General features: G+C 37.2%; 3 protein-coding genes across 26 annotated transcripts in view; 2 read left to right on the top strand and 1 right to left on the bottom strand.

Moving 5' to 3' along the window:
* The first annotated feature begins 248 nt into the window (after window positions 1-248).
* Pak (serine/threonine-protein kinase PAK 3-like protein) lies at window positions 249-10317 on the top strand. Of its 4 annotated transcripts, none has more exons than XM_072887066.1 (9): window positions 249-1903; window positions 2672-2867; window positions 4076-4244; window positions 4330-4471; window positions 4555-4663; window positions 4771-5054; window positions 5142-5637; window positions 5709-5927; window positions 6023-10317. In XM_072887066.1, the coding sequence occupies exons 1-9, from the start codon at window positions 1848-1850 to the stop codon at window positions 6104-6106; spliced, it is 1755 nt and encodes a 584-aa protein (XP_072743167.1). In that variant the 5' UTR covers window positions 249-1847; the 3' UTR covers window positions 6107-10317. The 4 variants fall into 4 exon arrangements, with proteins under 4 accessions (XP_072743167.1, XP_072743168.1, XP_072743166.1 ...); XM_072887067.1 differs by having other exon boundaries at window positions 250-1903; window positions 4345-4471; window positions 4546-4663; XM_072887065.1 differs by having other exon boundaries at window positions 250-1903; window positions 4546-4663.
* A 121-nt stretch (window positions 10318-10438) lies between these two features.
* Selr (methionine sulfoxide reductase SelR) lies at window positions 10439-14682 on the bottom strand. Of its 3 annotated transcripts, none has more exons than XM_072887081.1 (3): window positions 14256-14664; window positions 13015-13187; window positions 10439-11371 (listed from the first exon to the last, which is right to left on the bottom strand). In XM_072887081.1, the coding sequence occupies exons 1-3, from the start codon at window positions 14339-14341 to the stop codon at window positions 11184-11186; spliced, it is 447 nt and encodes a 148-aa protein (XP_072743182.1). In that variant the 5' UTR covers window positions 14342-14664; the 3' UTR covers window positions 10439-11183. The 3 variants fall into 3 exon arrangements, with proteins under 3 accessions (XP_072743182.1, XP_072743183.1, XP_072743184.1); XM_072887082.1 differs by having other exon boundaries at window positions 10439-11335; window positions 14256-14646; XM_072887083.1 differs by lacking the exon at window positions 10439-11371 and adding an exon at window positions 11389-12355 and having other exon boundaries at window positions 14256-14682.
* Window positions 14683-15942: 1260 nt separating this feature from the next.
* The window catches only part of Lap (phosphatidylinositol-binding clathrin assembly protein lap), a 41382-nt gene continuing 36509 nt past the window's right edge, over window positions 15943-20815 (top strand). For 4 of the 19 annotated variants that reach the window (XM_072886655.1, XM_072886650.1, XM_072886651.1 and 1 more), the window contains exon 1: window positions 15946-16900. In XM_072886655.1, the coding sequence (XP_072742756.1) occupies window positions 16771-16900 (130 nt within the window). In that variant the 5' untranslated portion in view covers window positions 15946-16770. Of the gene's footprint in view, window positions 16901-20815 lie in introns of all 19 variants that reach the window. The other 15 variants (XM_072886652.1, XM_072886663.1, XM_072886662.1 and 12 more) reach the window with 9 other exon arrangements.

Raw genomic sequence — 20815 nt, 5'->3', positions numbered from 1 at the left:
AATTTAATCAAACAAATTTGATACCTGTCAATTTTCATTAGCGCATATATTGTCCAATTTACAAGCCAGTTTTGTAAATTAAAATTTTGTAAATTTATATTAACTTTGATTTTTTAATTTTTAATTTTCATAGAAAAGTACAATAAAACATAATATTGTCACGTGAAAGTTTCACGTTTTCATCGCGAATCGCGAGGTTCGATCATGCGATTCGAGTCTTAGGTCTCGCATTCTCTCACGAGGAGCGAGGGCGAGGGTGAGGAGCGCTAACGGCGGGTGGCGACGACGGAGGTGGTGAATCGCGGACTTTGTTGTCCGGGTGCGCGGAGAGCGAGAGATCGCGAGACAAGAGTGTCCGGTACGGTTTCGTTCCGTCGTCGGTATCGTCGTGGAATTCCATCCTCGCAAAGAGCGACGGTCGCGCGATGACGACGACGACGACGACGACGAGAATGCACCTGTGCGTTGATTAATCGCGCATAGGTATACCGTGTGCGTTTCCGTGAACGTTACGTACGCGCAACGTGGAGACCGAGAACTGTCAAACCCCTGATGACACGCAAAGAACCCCAAATTCGACGTCAGGATAGTGATCGAACAAAGGGAATAAAGGGAAGGAAAAAAAAATGATACGTAGAGATTGGAATCTCGTGTAAAAGGAAGAATCCCGAACGCGTAAAGTGGCGCCATCGGAGCCGGATTACATACATATACGTATACATATATATATATATATATATATGCCAAACAAGGTGCTGTTTACAGGTCCTCTCGTTCCATATCTCGCGGAGAGGATATACTTGTCTAATGTTTAGCATCGAGAGGGAGCGCTGTTCGTTCGGTATTGTTGTCTAAATCCGTGATTGGGCGCCATATATACCTCCACTCCACTGTCCTCTACTCCGATTGGTCGAGCAGTTACATCTCTTCACTCGCAAGCGCGAGGAGTGAGTGCCTGTCTGCGCGCGAAGAGGAACGCGATAAGAGTCACCGTTGCCGTCGCGACTCGCGACGACGTCGAGAGGGTCGGGAGCGTGCAGGACGAAAAGTGGCAGGAAGGAAAAAAAGGGAAAGGGCGCACGCGCAGGAGGGAGCGAGAGTGGGAGGCGCAGATCGAGTGAGATAGATAGATAAAGTGAGAGAGGGAGAGCGAGGCGTGCGAAAGATCCGTGGATACGGCGGGGTGTCTGGCACCCGTGCGTGAATCACGCCTCAGAAACGCTCTCTCTCTCTCTCTCTCTCTCCCTCTTTCTTTTTTCCCTCTTTCTGCTCCTGCTCGTCGTCCTCGAATGCGTCCCCCGTGCTCGTCACGACATTGACCCGTGTCACCGCCGGACGCCATCGCCGACGACAGTTAGCAGCAGCGGCCACCCTGATCTGAGGGAGAGCAGCGGCCAGCCAAGCGGCGTCGCTCTTTCTCTCTCCTTCTCGAGCCAAGGGACACCCACGAGGAAGCTTCCAGGTCTGGATGCCGTCACCGGTCATCGTGATTAGTTTCGTTCAGGTTCCGGTATCGAGTCTTTTGTGATGAAGGGGGTCGTTGCAGCACCGTGAGAGAGAGAGAGAGAGAGGATACCTACACCTGTAAATCCACCGGGTGTGCCTTTCGACGATCGAGGACGATCGTCGTGTCTGGAAACTTGGTGGCAACATCGTCGTCGAGGATCAAGGCTTTCTTCTTCCTGAGGAAATTTTCGTTAAAAGTGAAAGTTGAACAACAAGAGGTGCGGTATATCTATTTAAGTATATATAGACGCACGCGTTGACAGAACGCGGGTTCAATTAAAAACGTAGAGACGCAGCAACGGAGGATAGACTGGCAACAAAGGAACAGAAGCGGATACAACATGTCAGATGAGGAAGACAAACCCCCGGCACCCCCTGTTCGATTGACATCAAACAGGTATACTTTGCATTATTGTTCATATTATTATTCATCTAGTTTAAATTTGTATTGATGATTAATTTGTCGAGAGGTCATTGGATACTGCGAGATACTACTTGGTCTTGTCTTGATCTTTACGCATATGTTTATGTATAAAATTTAGACATTTTTTGCATCAAAAGAAAGATCATCCAGATAACAATCATTTAATCAGTATATCATTTAATCAGTAATTTATAATATAGTGTAAAATTGCAATTTGTTTTACAACATTTATAAATATTCTAAGAATTTATAGATAATTAAAAAAAAAAAAAAAAAAAACAATTTATATAATGCACATGTAATTCTCAGAATTATAAATTTCCTCATAACTTTCATGTCTTTTATGCAATATGTATAAAAAGTCTACATTCTCCAAAAATAGAGAGGTATTAAGCTAGAGGTTGCTAAAAATAATATCTCTTGCTGACTTTCTTCTGTGGGAGACCATCATAAAAGATATCTAGTAATCCCAACATTGTTTCCAATATATTTAATATATACATACATATATATATATATATATATATATATATATATATACACAAACATTCAAGTTTTTATATATATTATAATGCTTATAAGATATATAAAAATTAATCGGCAATAATGAATTAAGAATTTTTAAGTTTTGGTAAAATAAAATCTAAACTATAATTACAAGATTAATAGCAAAAGACTAGAGATAGTTGGATAAGTATTAATTTGTGATTGAGATCCGTTAATATTATTTACATTTTTCAGGGGGGAATCAGCGCCTAATTTACCGGTGGACATGCGTCCGCTGCCTAAGGAGCCGGATTCTGATGAACGCAAGAAGAAGACGTTAAAGGGCAAAATAAAGGTGAAGGAGAACAAGGACAAACCGAATATTAGTTACCCCACGAACTTCGAGCACACCGTGCACGTCGGATTTGACGCTGTCACCGGCGAATTCACGGTAGGTTTTTCTCTCCACGATTCCACACGCGGTTCGCACAGTCGCCTCTCTACACCCTATTGTTCAAAATGCACTCGCTTACCGCTTCGCTGTTGTATCACGGTGCGGATTATCTATGAGAAGGGAGATGCGATGGAGGAAGAAAAAAAGAAAAAAAAAAAAAAGAGATCTCTACATGTAAATTACTATCTTTCTGCATATTAATTTTTCTATTGTATCCTTTTTTTTTGTCTGTGAGAATCACATGGATTTTCCGTACCTGATTGAAATGAGATATGAGTTCACTGGTTCACATATACATATATTCAAATGTGTCGAGAACGGTACTTTGGTAATTTGTCCGACGCTTCTTATACCTTATTATTTTCACATAAATAAACTAACAAGACACGTATTTCTTTCCAAGCTGCCACTAAAAGTAAGTAAATTAATATCGCTTAGTTTGTGCCTGTTGTACATACATATACACCACGTGGTCGACACTTTCTTTCCGTTGCGGTTTTTTATGAGATTAGATGTTTACTTTCCATTGAGTACGTCGAGTTTCGTCGATACATAGTCGCTTCTGTAGATTGATACAAGCTTTAGTCGACGTTGCATTCAACAGTATTCATTTCTTTCTCACAGAATGATTTTTCGGCACAGCGGATAAGATAACTAAATTGTATAAAATTTTGTAAATTTTAATTATATATTATGTTAGTTCTCTCTATTCAAATTATGAAACTATGCATGTATTTAAATAGAAATGAGAGAAAATTAAATGGTGATTTTTATATTAAAAAATACACATTATATTTTAAATATATGTACACACATTAAAATATTTAAATAATCAAAATTTAGAGTATATTTTTTCAATTTTTTTTTTTTTTTTTTTTTTGTATAAATAAATTAACAAAATTTTTCAAAAAAGAAATACATAAAAATTTTGAATTATGAATGACAAAAAATAAATATAGGTTTCTGATTATATCTTGAATTAAATTTATTAATATCTACAAATATACATGACACAGAAATATTTCTTAATCTTTATTCCTTTACACGTCATATAGTGCATGTTGGAAAATCAAAATCTAAGATTATTATAGAGGTACGCTCTAGGCAGTAGCATTAAATTTGCCAGACTTGCTGAATTACTTATCACTTGTCTGTTTTATGTAAATGCAATAATCATTGTCTCACGGTATGCGTTCCTTTCCCAGGGTATGCCGGAGGCATGGGCAAGATTGCTTATGTCTAGTAACATTAGTAAGCAGGAACAGAAGAAGAACCCGCAGGCTGTGTTGGACGTATTAAATTGGTATGATAGTAGCAGTAAGGAGGCAAAGGGCTCCAAGTACATGACTACAACCAAAATGGTAGGAGTTGTTGGTAAGTATCGAGATGTCAGTTTGTTTGCAAAGAAATAAATTGAATTTAACAAAAGTACATTACTAGTGATTATACTAATGATTAGATAAAACCTCTTTAGCTCCGATCGAAAGAGCGAGTAGTCCTCGAAGTATGGGAATTGGTATCGGCACGGGTGTGGGAAATATTCGTGGCCAAGCAATGTCCCAGGCATCTGGAAGTTCTCACTCCCAGCATTCGTTGAGCAGGTGAGTCTTTTACACTTTTACGCGTTTGTCCTTTGATCGTTTAAATATTTTCTGAGAAACGGCAACGATTACAGGGTGAGCAGCAGCAGTCCGAGCAGCACGCCGACGGACGCGTGTGCGACCAGCTCGGAGCAAGAGGACGAGCCGCCGCCTCCGCCGATCTCCGCCCGACCGGAACGTACGAAATCGATTGTAAGTTTTGTGCATTTGTGATTAAAAAAAAAATGTACGATTTTGATTAGCCCACTTGGTGACTATTTTGAACAACTATTTGTAACGTTTTACTTTTTATCGCGCAGTATACGAAACCTATAGAAGAGGAACCACCACCACCTCTGACGACCACACTAGGCTCGCCGCAACGAAACGGTATGCAACAGCAACAACCCCAGTCTCAGTTAGATAGAAATAAGAATCAAGCGACCCCGACGTCAACAACGACCGATCAGACGCGACCGGCACAAGGTGACAAAGCTAGAAAGAAGAAAATGTCAGACGACGAAATATTAGAAAAACTTAGAACAATTGTGAGCGTAGGAGATCCTAATAGAAAATACACAAAAATGGAAAAGATCGGACAAGGGTAAGAGACGAGAGGACAATGGTTTATACATGAATAATTATACCGAAAGTATATTATACTGATTAACATGATGATAACAATTTGCAGTGCTTCGGGAACAGTATATACTGCGATAGAAACGTCCACTGGCATGGAAGTTGCAATAAAACAGATGAATCTATCACAACAGCCAAAGAAAGAGCTTATAATAAACGAGATTCTGGTAATGCGGGAGAACAAGCATCCGAATGTTGTAAATTATTTGGATAGTTATTTAGTCGGGGAAGAACTGTGGGTAGTCATGGAATATTTGCCAGGTGGCAGTTTGACAGATGTTGTGACCGAAACTTGTATGGACGAAGGTCAAATTGCCGCGGTATGCAGAGAGGTATTGCAGGCACTTGAGTTCCTTCATTGTAATCAGGTTATACACAGGGACATTAAGTCCGACAATATCCTCCTGGGTCTGGACGGAGGTGTGAAATTGACAGATTTTGGTTTTTGCGCGCAAATCTCGCCGGAGCAGAGTAAACGAACAACGATGGTCGGCACGCCGTATTGGATGGCTCCAGAAGTGGTGACACGAAAGCAGTACGGACCTAAGGTATATCACATCAATTGTTATTATTGAAAATTAATTGAAAGCGTATAATCAATCGTGCTTTGGTGTCGCAGGTTGATATATGGTCATTGGGAATAATGGCGATCGAGATGATTGAAGGGGAACCACCGTATCTGAATGAAAACCCGTTGAGAGCGTTGTATTTGATCGCGACGAATGGCAAGCCGGAAATCAAGGAAAAGGAGAAATTATCGGGCATATTTCAAGATTTCTTAGATCAATGTTTGGAGGTTGAGGTGGAAAAACGATCCGCAGCTTCCGAACTATTAAAGGTAAGTGAAATTATTATTGTTGATACAGAACGCGAACGTTCTCCTCATATTTCTCGAGTTGATTTAATTCGAAATGTGTTTAAATTAAATTGCAGCATCCTTTTCTGAAATTAGCCAGGCCACTAGCTTCGTTAACACCTTTAATAATGGCAGCGAAAGAAGCCGCCAAAGGTCATTAAAAGAGGCAAGTGATGCGATGAAATTGTAATCGTAAGAGACATGATGCGGTTATGCGAATGCGACGCGAAAAAAAAAAAGGAAGAAATAATGAATCACCCTCCCAAAACGGAAACGGCACAATAATTCAATAATATATAATAAATAATAAATATAAACGTATATATATATATGAATATATAAATATGAATATATAAATGAATAAATATACATATATATATATACACACATGTATGCATACATATGTGTATATCGTGTGTGAATATTATTTTATTTGCAGCGTCATGTACATGTATACACATACGCATGCATATATTCATTACGTATACATATAGATTGATAGATAGAACATATTCGATACCGTGGAGTATCGAGAAAGCGGTTGCACAGTTTTAAAAAAAAATGCTCGATTCTCGCATGTTGCGAGCGCGAACAACAAAGTTAAATCAGAAAGAGCTATGAGCGATCTGATGGCAGAGATCTTGTTTTCCTCGATAAAAAATCTAATTACAATTGGGGCGTGTAAAACTGGAGTCACAAAAGTCTTATTGTTAGCTTAGTCTTTGAAGTAAATAAAAAAAAATGAAACGTGTTCCATAACGTGTGCACTGTTGCTTGAGATGAGCTTTTGCCGCAATTTTGATAGATTCCCATCGAGGAAATACAAGCGATTGTCAGTTATTTTCTAAAAATATAAAACTAGTATTATACTAACTCTCTCTTTAAAAAAAGAAAAAAATTCAAATCTGAGAGAGAGAGAGAGAGAGAAAATGTGTGTGAGAGAGAGAGAGAAAGTGTGTGTGTATGTGTGTGTGAGAGAGAGAGAGAGAGAAAGTGTGTGTGCGTGTGTGTGAGAGAGAGAGAGAGAGAGAGAGAGAGAGTTAGCAAGAAACGCATATTATTTATAGCGCGAGAATCTTAATAGATAATACCACAAACAAATGTGTGAACAAGTGCATAGGACCTATTCTAATATATTATTGTTTAATGAGAGATCGTAGACAGAAAAAGATTGGTCTTCGTGTCGGACTTGTATTTTTCGACAGAGATTACGCGGTGAAGCAGAGCAATATGTTTTTGGTGTGTTTTGATCCGATTAGCGCGACGAATAGATGTGTAAGCGATAGAATATAATTTGTTTCCAACGTTTTCAAGAATCGCGTACTGATCATTGATTATATTTGATTGTTAATTCAGTTTCCTTATACTGAAGAGAGAAATTATTTTAGCAATTATTTCCCTAAAAGTATCACAATTTATATGTTGGCGTTTACAATATAAAAAAAATTGGTTCACATGTGCTCTGATGCTGATTGCGTAAGAATTGCATATCTCGTTTGAGGCCGCTAACTTAGAGCTTATAACTCTTGTGACGAAGGGATGAGGGACTTTTTCTCATTTGCGCCGTTAAAAAAGAAGAAAGACACGTTAAAAGACATAAAACTTACCAAGATTTACTACTTATTGTTAGTCGATAAGAACATCTTTCCGAGGGCAAAATTTGTCCGCATCACGTGTGTTCTTCGCTGTAAGTCCAACGTAACTGTCTTTAACGTGTCTTGCGGAACAAAAAAGAAAGAAAAGATGATAGAACGAACGGATGATTGATGTGAAACTGTAAAACAAGGTTCAGACGTAGAAGCATTTTGTGACACTATAAAGTGCCTGTCTTGTCGTTTAGAGACGTGAAAAAGAAAAAAAAGAAAACTCGCGTTAGATTTCTTATGAACCACCGTATTACGATACGTAATATTTCGTTTTAGCACCACGAGAGAGAAGGAAAAAAAAGAAACAAAATCGAATACACACACATACATATAATGAAATTGAGTTGTATTGTACGTTTTGTGTAGAACGATTTGTGGTTCCGTATGTATGGTTGTATTTGCATCGAACATTATCGAGATACGTCTTTCCTAATATTGTATTATATATCATTCGAGCGTCATCGCGTCATCGAAAAAAACGAATATCTTTAGAAATACATTTAGTTATATCTTAGGTAATATCGTGATTATTAGATTTACGTATTGTTCTTTTTTCTATTTTTTTTCTTTTTTTCATTTTACGTCGTCCGTTATTCGACTGAAATATCTGTCGCGTGAAAAAAGCAAAGAAAGGCGACGATTTGTCGATAAAGATCATGATAAAAAGCGCAGATAGAATACAAGCCAATTTGCAAGTCTTGACGTAAATAAATTTTTTATCGTAACATTAATACAATCATAAGACGATTTCGAATGCGAGAATGTCGAAATTGCGAGAGAATTATTTGTGAGCTTTTTTGACTCTATGGCAAGGAGAAAAAAAAAGAAATGTCGAAATTAAGAAGAGAAAAAAAAGAAAACTTCTTTAAACGAACATCCGCGTTCCATTCCGGATAACACAAGCTCGACATTTTTTTTTTCCTCCTTTCGAGTTTCGAAAGAGTACGCAAGTAGCACGTGCTTGTGCCATTTCCAGTTTTCACGCGATGGATAGATGACTCTCGGTCGACAGGTTTTTTCGTTATACATGTATGTATAGGACTCGTATATAAATTAATATTAACTGAACCATGTGAAAATATAATTATGATAGTTATAAATCGAGAAATTAACGATATACTTATATTGCATACGACATGAGACGAAAGAAGGAAAAGGAGGAGCCCATATATTATTTGATAATCGTACGATATCCATTTTTCGACAAGTTTATTTTATTCTTCTTCCTTTTTTTTTATAGTATCATCTTTTGAAGAAAAGCCTGATTAGATTTTTATAATGTTTGACTGTTCTTGATCGAGAAAAAGCGGAAGCAGCTCAGTTTGTATCGACACTCACGATCGAATTTAAGGTCGGTATGCCTGAAGGAAACTCGATGCAGTCTTTTAGAATAACTTCAGGAACTACCTATGTGAAATAGAATGTATTAATTAAACTCTCCTTTTTTCAGTATTCCGCGAACATATCGCAACATGTTTCGCATTAATCTCTGCTTCGGCGTCCGTTCTTAAAATCGATCGGATTGTGATCGACAAGAGACAAAATAACGTGCGCACGTCTTAGTATTAACGAAAGAAAAAAAAAGTATGAGTGTGTAAAAAAAAAAAACAAATATAAAACTAAAGAATGGTGCGATCCCCAGGGTTAAAGTTGACGATCAGAAGCACTAGAAAGAGCGAGGTCCTGCATTTTCACAAATATCGCGCGACTTTCTCCTCTATATTTTTATTTTTTTTTCGCGGCAGTTATATTTTAACAAATATATACTACAGCTTTATATATAATATATATATATTAGCAGCTATTATAATTAATGTCTAATTTTACTTACGCGAATCGGGTCGCGCGAGATGCAAAACTGCCTGCATGAAATATCATCACCCGATCGATGCACACCCTGATTGAAGCGCATCTTAGCATGTAGATAGACGTTCGCTGATAATGGTACCGAATGATCCTTTTATCGCGTGAACAAAAGTACAAAAATTGTACCAAGCATGCCTTATCGTAATAATAATAAGTGATGCATCACGAAAGTACTCATTATTTTTTGACATTGACAAACGAATCGCAAACGTACCGAGGGCTCTGAGTAAAAATACGAGCAGGCGAATCTTTTCAACGTAAAAGAAAATGCAGGCATCTTTGCATCCGATTATTCATCCATATTTTGATGATCCTTCCAATTGCATTTAATTGTTACGCTACGTGGACTATACTACGTGTATTATCTCGTCTCTATTTTTAGGTTCTTAAAAATAGGTTCCTGATATGTGAATCATGTCAAGTGTGTGTATGCATGTTTTATCGTAACGTTTTACGATGTTTTTGAAAATGCTTTGTGATCTCCGAATGAAAGAAAGAAGTAGTAGGCCTATAGTAACAAAGTCGCTATTTTACTGCTGAGATTGAAATAAAAAAAAAAAAAAAAAAAAGAAGCTTCGACCCTTCCCCGACGGAGGAAGGTTCGTTCGACTTTAACTTTTGTAAGAAAGAAACGCATTTATCGGAAAATATTTGGCAGAAATCTGGTCTCTCAGGAAGAATATTTGAAATTTTTGTGTAACGATATAAAAGTTTTAAAGTAAAAGGAGTGCAAAAAGAAAACCACAGAAGGAGTAATGAATTGTAAAAAATAATGCCTAGAATTTTGCGCATATATTGTACTATAACACCTTTCAGTTTGTTTTGAAACGTTACAATATAAGGAAACATTTTATAACAAACATGTTTTTCTTCTCGTATGAAAAATATCATCCTCCCTACCTGACAATATTAAGAAAAATGATTTTCTATTTTATATCTCTCGTTTGATATAATGTGTTGATTAAATTAGAATACGTGGGGTATATTTTACATGTGGCGTTTATTGAAAAAATAACATTCTTCGATTAGACATTTTCATCATCCTTTCAATATCACGCGCTTCCTCGTAACATACATACATCTTGTGTGGGAGTTAAACTTTGTTCTCTTTTAATACAGATATGTACATGCTGTATATGTAATATTGAGAGGGTAAGCGATACACAATGCAGAGATTTTAGAACTGATAATATAGAATTAGTTTCTCGTCGCGTGTGAAAAGTCGGTCGGAAACGTTTTATCTCTGCATATAAATAGGAAAATACTCAGTAATTTTTGCAGAAGCTGTAACGTAGAAAAGAATATTCGCGAATATTATATGCAAAAGTCATATATAATCAAATATTAAAATAAAATAGTATATATATATATATCATAGTATAATTGACATGGAAAGATTAGTTAATGACGATATAATATCCATATTGCATCAAAAGTTATGAAACATTAAATATTCCTTATACATATATATATATAATAATAATATTAATAACAAATTTTTATTTTACAGCCTATTCGGTATTGGCGATAATAATTATTATACTCTATCTCTTTACAATGCATATAAATATAAATCGGAGGTATTTTATAATTGTTATAATTAACATGAGGTATAAATATATATATATATATATGACTTCACACATGTGAATTACATAATAAATTTCGGAAGTATTACAAAACAATAAGAGGACAACAGTTTTCTTTTTTTTTTTTTTGTTTCTTTTTACGTAGACTTTTTCTCCTCTCCTGCCGCGTGGAAGCTTATGGAGGCGGAATTGATGCAGAAACGCTTCCTCGTAGGTTTCGGCCCGTCGTTGAACACGTGTCCCAGGTGCGCGTCGCACTTTGAACAGGTCACTTCGGTCCGCACCATATCTGGGTTTGCGATCAGCAGTAGTAGATTGCCGCCGACTAGTTGGCGTCGTTTAATTCGACGTGACGCGCGGTTTTCAGTGGTGTTTTTTTTTCAGTGATGAGAGTGAAGAGTGGTGGTGGTGGTGGTGGTGGTGGTGATGGTGGTGGTGGTAGTAGTAGTAGTAGTAGCCAAGGAGTGATCAAGGAAGGCAAAAGGAGAAAGAATAGAGTGTGATTAGACGCAGACCGACACCCTTCTCGCGATACACTTTTCAGAAGTAATAGAAGTGATCTAAAGAGAGCTATTGGATTATAATAAGAGAAGAACAGTTGATCCCCGATCGTGAGAAAAATAAGTAACATTTATATGATACTAAAAGAATAATAATGGTAAAGTGCGTACATATATACGAAACGGTTTTATTCTATGGTCTTATAGATGAAATTGATCTTTTCGACCGCGTTAATCGTTATCAATTAACCGATTGATGTATTCGTTTACTTGGAAAAAACGTTACGCAACTTTACAATATACTACACGTTCTACATTTTATTTTTAACTATCATATTTTGTTTATATAATATATAATGTATATATAAATATATTTCTTTATATCAAATGTGTTTATATTATTGCAAAAGCAGAAATATTTGTTAGCTTGTATATTTAGCTGTGAGCATTAAAACATACAAATGATCAAATATAATTATTATCTCAACTGTTACCGGCTACATCAAAGCAAAGGAATTTTATTTGCATCAAAAAGATATGCTGTAAAAAAAGCAATATCTATACATTAAGAATTTGCAGCTGATAAAAAAAAGAGATACGTATTATTCACATTGCAAGAATATAAGTTACGTTCGTTGAACAATCATCGAAAACTTTGTAGCACAGTTATGTACAGCATTCTAAAGTAATAGTATATAAGTAAATATTTTTAATCGTGTTTTTTAATGGTACTTTTTTTTTCAATGTTTCATATATACTGTAGCACATTAGTTTAATAAAAAATGATGTAAGTCTAACACAATCACACTCTAAGCAAGTACATGCAGGAATCGGGGAGAGAGAGAGAGAGAGAGAGAGAACAAGAATTTTCGTCTAATATATATAACATTCTATATATGTACAATAAAACTATGTAAAAACATGTAAATGTATCATGTAGATTCTGCTTTTTTCTTAAATATCTACATATTTTTTTTAAACATAATATATATGTGCATAAAAAAAAGTTTCTACATTCGTGAATATACATTATCAGAGGCACACAAGAGCGAGTGGAAATGAAATTATAGTTACACAATTTTTGTGAAATTTGCGATAGTTTTATCGTGTATGAAAAAATTTAATCTTACATGAGAAACATATTGCAAGAATATATAAAGAGATTTCTACACTTTAAGCAGAAAATAAACGGGTGAAATAATTAGGATAGGTTTAATAATGTTATGCAAGTGTATAATATAATGTATGAGAGATACGTTATGATTATAACTTTTAAATAGTAAACGGGTACAAGAATTTATCAACAGGACTTTATTAATAATTATTACAATGTATATATTTTCGAGTGTACCCGCGTACTATTATAAAGGAACTATGCAATGTTTAATGTTTATATTACGTCCAGAGAATGCCATTCTGTGAGAATTGCATTATAAAAGATACACTAACGAAGACCATAATTGCTTACCATGAGAGGCGTCTTTGGTCAGTTTAATGCGTCCTTGATCCAAAACCTCATTGAATGCAGGCCAACCGCATCCGCTGTCGTACTTGGTGTCCGAGGAGAATAATTCCTGGTCGCACACGATGCAGGTATAGGTTCCCTTCTCGTAAAACTTATTGTAGCAACCGCTAAACGGCCTGCAGAAATAAAGAACAAGAATGAGGGTGAGTTGGTATGGCGTGAGGGGGAAATAAAAGGGGAGCGAACTGTACGTGACACATATAGTTTATTTTTAAACTTGCTGGCCGTGAGGGGCAGCTCAAAGCGAGGCGCTCTTGAAAAAGTTATTTCGGTGTTACGTCATCTATAACAATAAGAAATAAGACTGAAGTACTTAATCGCGCGGGAACGTGACTTTACGCGTTTCTATTTTTCTAACATATATCTTGCAGTAAATTACGTCATATCGCGAGCCTATTTACAAAAATCAGATATCGATATGATAGTCACGTTTTAACCGCTAGATATACAGGGTTTTCAAAAAGTCCGGAAACGGTCGAATATCTCGAAAATAAAGCATTTTAGAGAAAAATGTTTCTAATAAAAGTTGTTTGGTTCGAAAAGCACCATAAAATGCTGTGCCATTGGTATTTTATTTTTTTTTAATTTATTTATATTTTTCAAATATTAAATATATTTTTAAATGAAAACTTGCTTTAAAAATTTAAATGACATTATGGTAAAATAAATGTAAAAAATACGGAGTGGGGTGAAATTTTCTGGCAGATGTGTAAATATGGATCGCGACGCAAGTAACATCTGTTTATGTCACCAATATAATTAGCATAGTTCGAAGTCTCTATTATGTTATCGCTGTTGCACAACTATCTGTATATGTTATACGCTTCGACTATTATAGAATCGGCAGACATCATCTCTCTCTCTGACGAAGGAAAATCAAATGTCATCGGAGCGTGATGACAGGAAATTGGTCGCGCCTGCGAATAAGATCTATTCTCGCGAGCACATAATTTGATGACCAACACTCGTTCATTAATCAAGGCAAAGCTAAGTGACTACCACGCGACGTAAAACTTCATTCGAAGCTCTCGTACAATTTTCATTCGGGTTATTTTCGGATGACGTAGATACGCGAAAATGAACCTAACGTCAAAATAAACCGATATCGTCGTGGTTTTCGCTGACACGGTTTCTACGAAAAAAATTGACTCTAGTTTCGCGCCTCTTCGTGGAAACAACCTCACCTCTCCGTGCCCTTCTCCTGCGTCACATGCCACTGCAGCGGTGTCAAGCGTTTCCGCGCTTCCTCCTTGTCGATCATCGTCGTCATCCTCCTGATAGCGCTTGAGAGCGTGAGTCGCAGAATCTTGAGACGGGTCTCGATCGGATTTCGCTAGAGGCGAATACACGCGCGCGAAGCCACGCGGTTTCACGTGACAGTTCGGAGCTTGAGAGTTGGACAATCTTGCCGCGCTTTCGTCAGGTTTTCTGCTCGAACTTTGAGCATCGAAGCCGCTCTCTCGAGTACGTACACGCGCACCCTTATAGATATCGGCCAACTTCGCCGCACCGGACCCGACTGAACCGCGCTCCGAACCGGCGATGCCGGATTTCCTGCGATAACTCGCGAGCTTTTGGCGCTCCAGTCACGTTCCAGTCACCGATACGAGCACTGCCGCGGAACGCGACGACGGTGTCCCGCGCGATAACTACAAAAAGTCATCCACAAGCTCGACCTCCTTCCTTAAAAAATGGATACCTTATGCAACACGAGAGTTTTTAAAATAAGGCTTTTTGTAATTATTTTGAACAATAAAGTATATATAATTTTATATGATTGATTATAATATTTGCTATGAGATTACTTTACTTTAATAAATATTAGTTCGTGATTACAACTTAATTTGAAATTAAAAAGTATATACAATAAAACTGATTATTCTAATTGATAGAATATATTAAATTTGTATTTTTTGGGTACATTTGAAGCTGAGCCAAATTTTCTAACATATGCGTGTGTTACTGTCAGTTGCTGTAACATCATAAATTTAATCAACGATCGTTGGTTATGTCAATTTCTAATTATTTTCTAATATACTGGCGGCTTACTTGAGGAATATTTTATCTATTTTATCTACCGCCGGTATAATATGAATTCCATTAGGCAGTCAACCTTTATATTTCAAAATTATTCTTATTATTATCATTGTTTTATTAATAAAATTTTTTCACACAAAAATATATATTAAATAATAACGAAGAAAAACATTGATATAACATAGAATAAATTGCGTTTATATATTATGCGAATTACGTAATTTGAAGATTTTTCTCCGTGGACTAACGCCCTCTCTCTAAAGTGAGTAAAACGTAAACAAAGGGATGAATACGTAAATGGTTGCGGTCGGAAAAACGTTGGAGATGCGTTTGAACCAATCAGAATGAAAAGATTAAAAATTTCTTTATTTTGATTGGCTAATGTAATACATTTCTCGAAGCATCCTCTAAGCGCGTCTCTCCGATTAAAACAGATATCAAATATAATAAAATAACTTTCAAACGTTTCATTTCTTTTTGTTTCCATAACAATTTTCTACAAAATTATGTTGACCAAATACATTTTCTGCTTGAGAAAATTCACAAAATATTCGAAAAAGTGTCCATATGGAGACTTGTTGGCTTTGGAAAATATCCTTCACGTTGGTAGCAATGTCCATGCGACGAGTACATAACTTCACGTTATATATTTTAATCGATGATCGAACGGCTTAGAAAATCACGTTGATATCGTTATCATACATATATCGCGATAAAACTGAGCGAATAAATAAAATATCTGTCCCTCGATAAATAAAGTAGTTCTTTAAATTGATCAAGGGCTAAGAATCATCGTTGATCCGAACGAGCATGCGGTTTCCTTTAAGTATACATCTTCGATTCTCAAATCTTGGTCACGCCGACTAGTCGGCATGACGTCACGGCAGGCGCCAAGTGTCGCGGCGGGCGCTCGTGATTGGTCGGCTGGGCTCGGTGCGGCGGAGTGGGGGCGCGATAGTCGGCACGATGCACGGTCGGCAATGAGCGCCGCCGCCATCTTGGCAGATAGAAGCAGCCTGCTGTGGCCGTCAGCCGCCGACGTTACACCGTCCAGCTGAGCCGTTGCCAAAGCTAAGCGCGAGCTGTCTGGCTCCGCTGCTGGTGAACACGGAGAAATCGCGGCGGGCTTATTGTTCGCGTCGCGCGAACGTAGATACCGGCTAGGAAGGAGGAGGAGGAGAGGAGAGGAGAGACGGAGGTGGCGAACGAGGAAGAGAAGGAGAACGAGAACGAGGAGAGGTACCGGAAAAGCAGCGCGGCGGGCAAAGTATAATATCGGAACGTGAGCGGGACGTTGCGGGCGCCTCGCGCGGTCGCGCCTCGTCTCTCGGCTCTCGTTTACGCCGCTCCAGTGTCATTCTCGTGTCATCGTGTACGGTGAAGTTAGTTGCAGTGCCGAAAACCCGTTGTCCGTCCGTCCGCGTCGCGCCGAAGACGGCCGACTTCACCCCGTTTCTCGCGACCGTCGAGATTCCTCGCGTTGTCCTCGCCCTCGTCCTCGCCCTCGCCTTCGCCCTCGCTCTCGTCCGCGCCCGCGCCCGCATTTCTCGTTCTCCCTGTGTACGAAGGGAGTAACTCCGTCGTGTCGGATAAATTGCCGAATTCTACGTCAATTACTATTGCTGACTGTTGCTGATATTCACTGTGTGACAGTGGGACAGTATGGCGGGACAGACCATCAACGACAGGCTGCTGGCCGCGAGGCACAGCATCGCCGGCCAGGGCCTTGCCAAGTCCGTCTGCAAGGCTACCACGGAGGAGATGATTGGACCCAAAAAGAAGCATCTTGACTGTAAGTAAAGAGAGTGAAAGTTCCTTGGATATATCGAGCCGGCGCTCGCTTAATTTGCCAATTCAAACTAGATGGCATTTTCTTTTTTTCCTTTTTATCTCATGTTTAATTAAATTTAAAATCCGTATCAGAGGAAAGAGAGGAAAAAAAAATTCATTCGAGATCGTCGACGAGAGAAAGGTGAATGATTGAAATTCTCGGCGTGAAACAGGCAGGGTGTACCCGCGTACTCTGAGTTTTCGGATGATTTCGAGTACGTTCGTTCCACTGTCTACGCACTGCGAGAGTAGGTACGCGCGAAAGAGTGTAGAGGGGCCGCAAGTTAAGCTACGAGTCGCTCACCTTTCCCATTTGTCTGCCGTTGAAGAAGGTGACTCGTGCTTGACTCACACCTCCCCACTGTCTTGGCGCGAACCCCGGCATTCTCTTTGACGGGAATCAATTCTCTGACGAGCATAATCGCATGAAACTGACTTCAGAGCAGCTTAAGCCCTCCTTTCTACTCTGAATCAAATAATTAACATGTATTTTAAACCGCATTTCTTGAAAATATATTTTTATCCTACGTTTTTCGTTTGCTCAAAAATTCGAATAAAAATGCAAATGTGTGCAAATCAGAAAAGCGATTAGAAACGCGATGAGTGTGTTGGCCAACTCATCGCGGAAGATAGAATCTTGAAACATTGCACGATATAATAACAGTGATCGTGCAGTATCTTGAGGTGGAATCTAAGAGTCCGTTTAGAGAATGCTTTTTTAGCAATCTTTTTGCGATTAAAGGCGAAACAAATGTATGTTTTTTTACGAAATAAAGAGACGAGGGAAAGAAAGAATTGTAGAAAAATGTGGGGAGTGTGAAAAGGACACAGACATTTTACTCACGGTGTATGTTCCATTCCTGAAAGTGGCCTTTCCACTCGCGCGATCGTTAACACTACTTTTGACAGCCGGATACGGAACGTCAGTTACTGTTAATTACATGTCATGCATATGCAGAAACATTAATTATTATAATTACAAAATTAGTATTATATTTCTGCTATTATTATGCACTAGATGTTATGTTAGCATACATTATGTTATAATAATATAGCATAGTTTTAGCACTTGTACTAAAATCTCATACACGAGCAGATATTTTTACTTGTTTTTTCACGAAAAGTTTTCGCACATTTTTATGTTACGATTGTGACAAAGATTCCTTCTTTTTACTAGAGAAGAGAAACGAAGAAAGCTGTAGAATGCGCGGTGGAAAAGGATGGAATCGCCTATTTATTGACGATTTGTTCTATTCTGGTTTATTAGCAGGACATTATTCTCGAGCAAGGAATTCGATTTTAGAACTTTGTATCTGTCCGAAAGAGACATGAATTCTTGTGCGCATTCGACTTTATACAATATCAAGAACGTTTGTGTTTACACAAGTTAATGTATGTATCTTCTCATGGTCTGAAGATTTACGTTAGATAAATTTCACTGGAACAATAATGTATTGTACACTCAATTAAGGCTACACAATGCTTGATTCTTATATTTAAGTTTCATTTAAATTATTATCTTTCAAGAAACAAGCGATATTCAAGAGAACGTAGCTAACAATAAGAACAATATTAAGAAAGTTTTGTCATGTACAAGTATTTTATATTATATGTGCGTGTATTTTTTTTTATAAACAGTAAATTTTGCTTAGAACATCTAAAACAGCTGTTTATGAATTTTTCATATAAAATTATGTCACATGTAAAATTATGAAGTTTCATTACATTTTTTTTTTCATTTATATCATCAACACGCGATCCAAATAAGAACCTTCTACTCTCGGCTTAATTAATTACCACCCTAATCTGATCGAAGTTAATTTTTCAAAATAAAGTTTGCAACGTTAAAGAGCACTTTCATCCCCTTAATTGTAAATTTTTATAGATTATGTACACATATTTCTCAGAACAATTTCACAAACAAATTACATTTTTTAAACTTACATTTAAATTACAAATTCAATATGGTGCAGAATGAGAGCAACAAGATTTCACAATTTTCCTCAACTGTTGCTTCAATATACGTATCTAAATTATTACGTGATTGTTGTGTAATTATAAACAAAATTATTTAATCTATATATTTTTTTTTTCATATTAACAAAATAAATGTTATCATTATTCAAAGATAAACACGAAACAGATATCTATGCATTTTCTTAAGCTAAGCCAACAAGTGTATTTTAAACACACGCAAAGAGCAACGGGTGATTATTTCAAAATGAAAGATGTGTGACTTTGAACCACTTTCGTAATCGGGTATCATAACCCGAACAAACATCATTTATATATAAAGAAGTGACATTTACAAGTTACAATAATTTTAATAAAACTTAAACGTACGAAATCACGCATCGTGTATAACGTTAATTAAATGTACAATACAGTATTGTTCCGGTGAAATTTATCTACGGTAAATCTTTCGACTACGAGACACACATACATTAGCTACGTAAACACAAGTATTTCGTATACACACATAACAGTAGAGTAAACTCGGGTAAGATGGCCACAGTTTTTTAAAATGCAAAAAAAAAAAACTTTTATTTTTGTTATTTTTTAATAGTGTTTGGCATATTATCTTCACTCAAGCTTCAATTACGTAATATTATCGAAATTAAAAGGAAAATATTTAACAGAAATTTTATATTATCAAAATAGTACAACGTAAGCATTGGCCATCTTACCCAACTCTTTTAAGGAAAAGATGGCCATAATATTTATGAAAAAATAGTGAAAACGAAAATAAAAATTATAGGTCGTATAACAATTTACATATCTTTATAATATGTCTGACGTCGATTACGATAACTTAACTGTAATTTATTCGACGTTATCAGTTTTTAGTGGACAAATGAAAAACTTTGCTGCTAGTCAAAAGTAAAAATATGATGTAAGATTCACAATATCGTTATTTCGAGCAATGTATGCACATAAACTGCCGTAAATATCGATTATCTTTGATAATGATTAAAAAAGCGCGCTATGTAACGATTATTGAAAAAATTACAGCCTATGGCCATCATACCCAAGTTTACCCTATACATCGTGTTTAGAATTAACAAAGACCTCGCGCGGGTTTCCTTCTTTGAACGAAAGATGGAATAATTCACAAGGTGACGAACCTTTCGCGGTAGCGGCAACTGTCGTTAGTCATGTCGACCGATTACATATCGCGCTGGTAATTTCCTTCCGTTGCGAACGAAAGCGTGCCGGGGTGGACGGATGACAGCGACTTTGATAGTCGATTGATAGTCCTCTCTCTCTCTCTCTTTTTCTCTACCGCCCTCTCCGTCCCTCCTACGATCTGACCTCGGCGCGAGCGCGTATCTCAATGAACCCCATTCCGCATTCAGCAAAATCGATCGACGTCTATTTCAGCCTTCGCCCTTACCGGGGCTCGACTTTTCTCTCTTCGATCAGCCGGAAGAGGTAATCCTTTCCTCATTATTTAATAGAGAGATATCATATTGCGCGCATACACGCGCGTTGAAACGAGTTTTTAGAATGAATCAGCGGACGCTGAATGAAGAAGATAAAATCTGACGGATAGATTTGTTTTAATTCAAAAAATAGATGTCGATGTCTGGATAAGAGAGAGAGCTAACGGCGAGAAATTTGAAATTTACATATGTCCGTAATTGAGATAAATGCTTTCGCATGATGTCATTCTTTGACATTGGTTCGTCAATGAATCTTCTCATCACTGCGGCCTAACAGTATTTATAGTTTCGTGATTCATGTGCAAAATGTAAATTTATGATACGTGAGAGTATATGAATGATCGAAATGAAAATTAAAAAATATATAATGTGTATTATGTATAATAATATTGAAATCATGTAGTTCAGAATTAAAAAAAAAAAAAAAAAAAAAA

This window comes from Anoplolepis gracilipes, chromosome 2 (assembly GCF_047496725.1).
Source record: "Anoplolepis gracilipes chromosome 2, ASM4749672v1, whole genome shotgun sequence".
Classification (NCBI taxonomy): Eukaryota; Metazoa; Arthropoda; class Insecta; order Hymenoptera; family Formicidae; genus Anoplolepis; species Anoplolepis gracilipes.
Note: the sequence above shows the minus strand (reverse complement) of the source record. Positions and strands in the feature narration are given on the sequence as shown.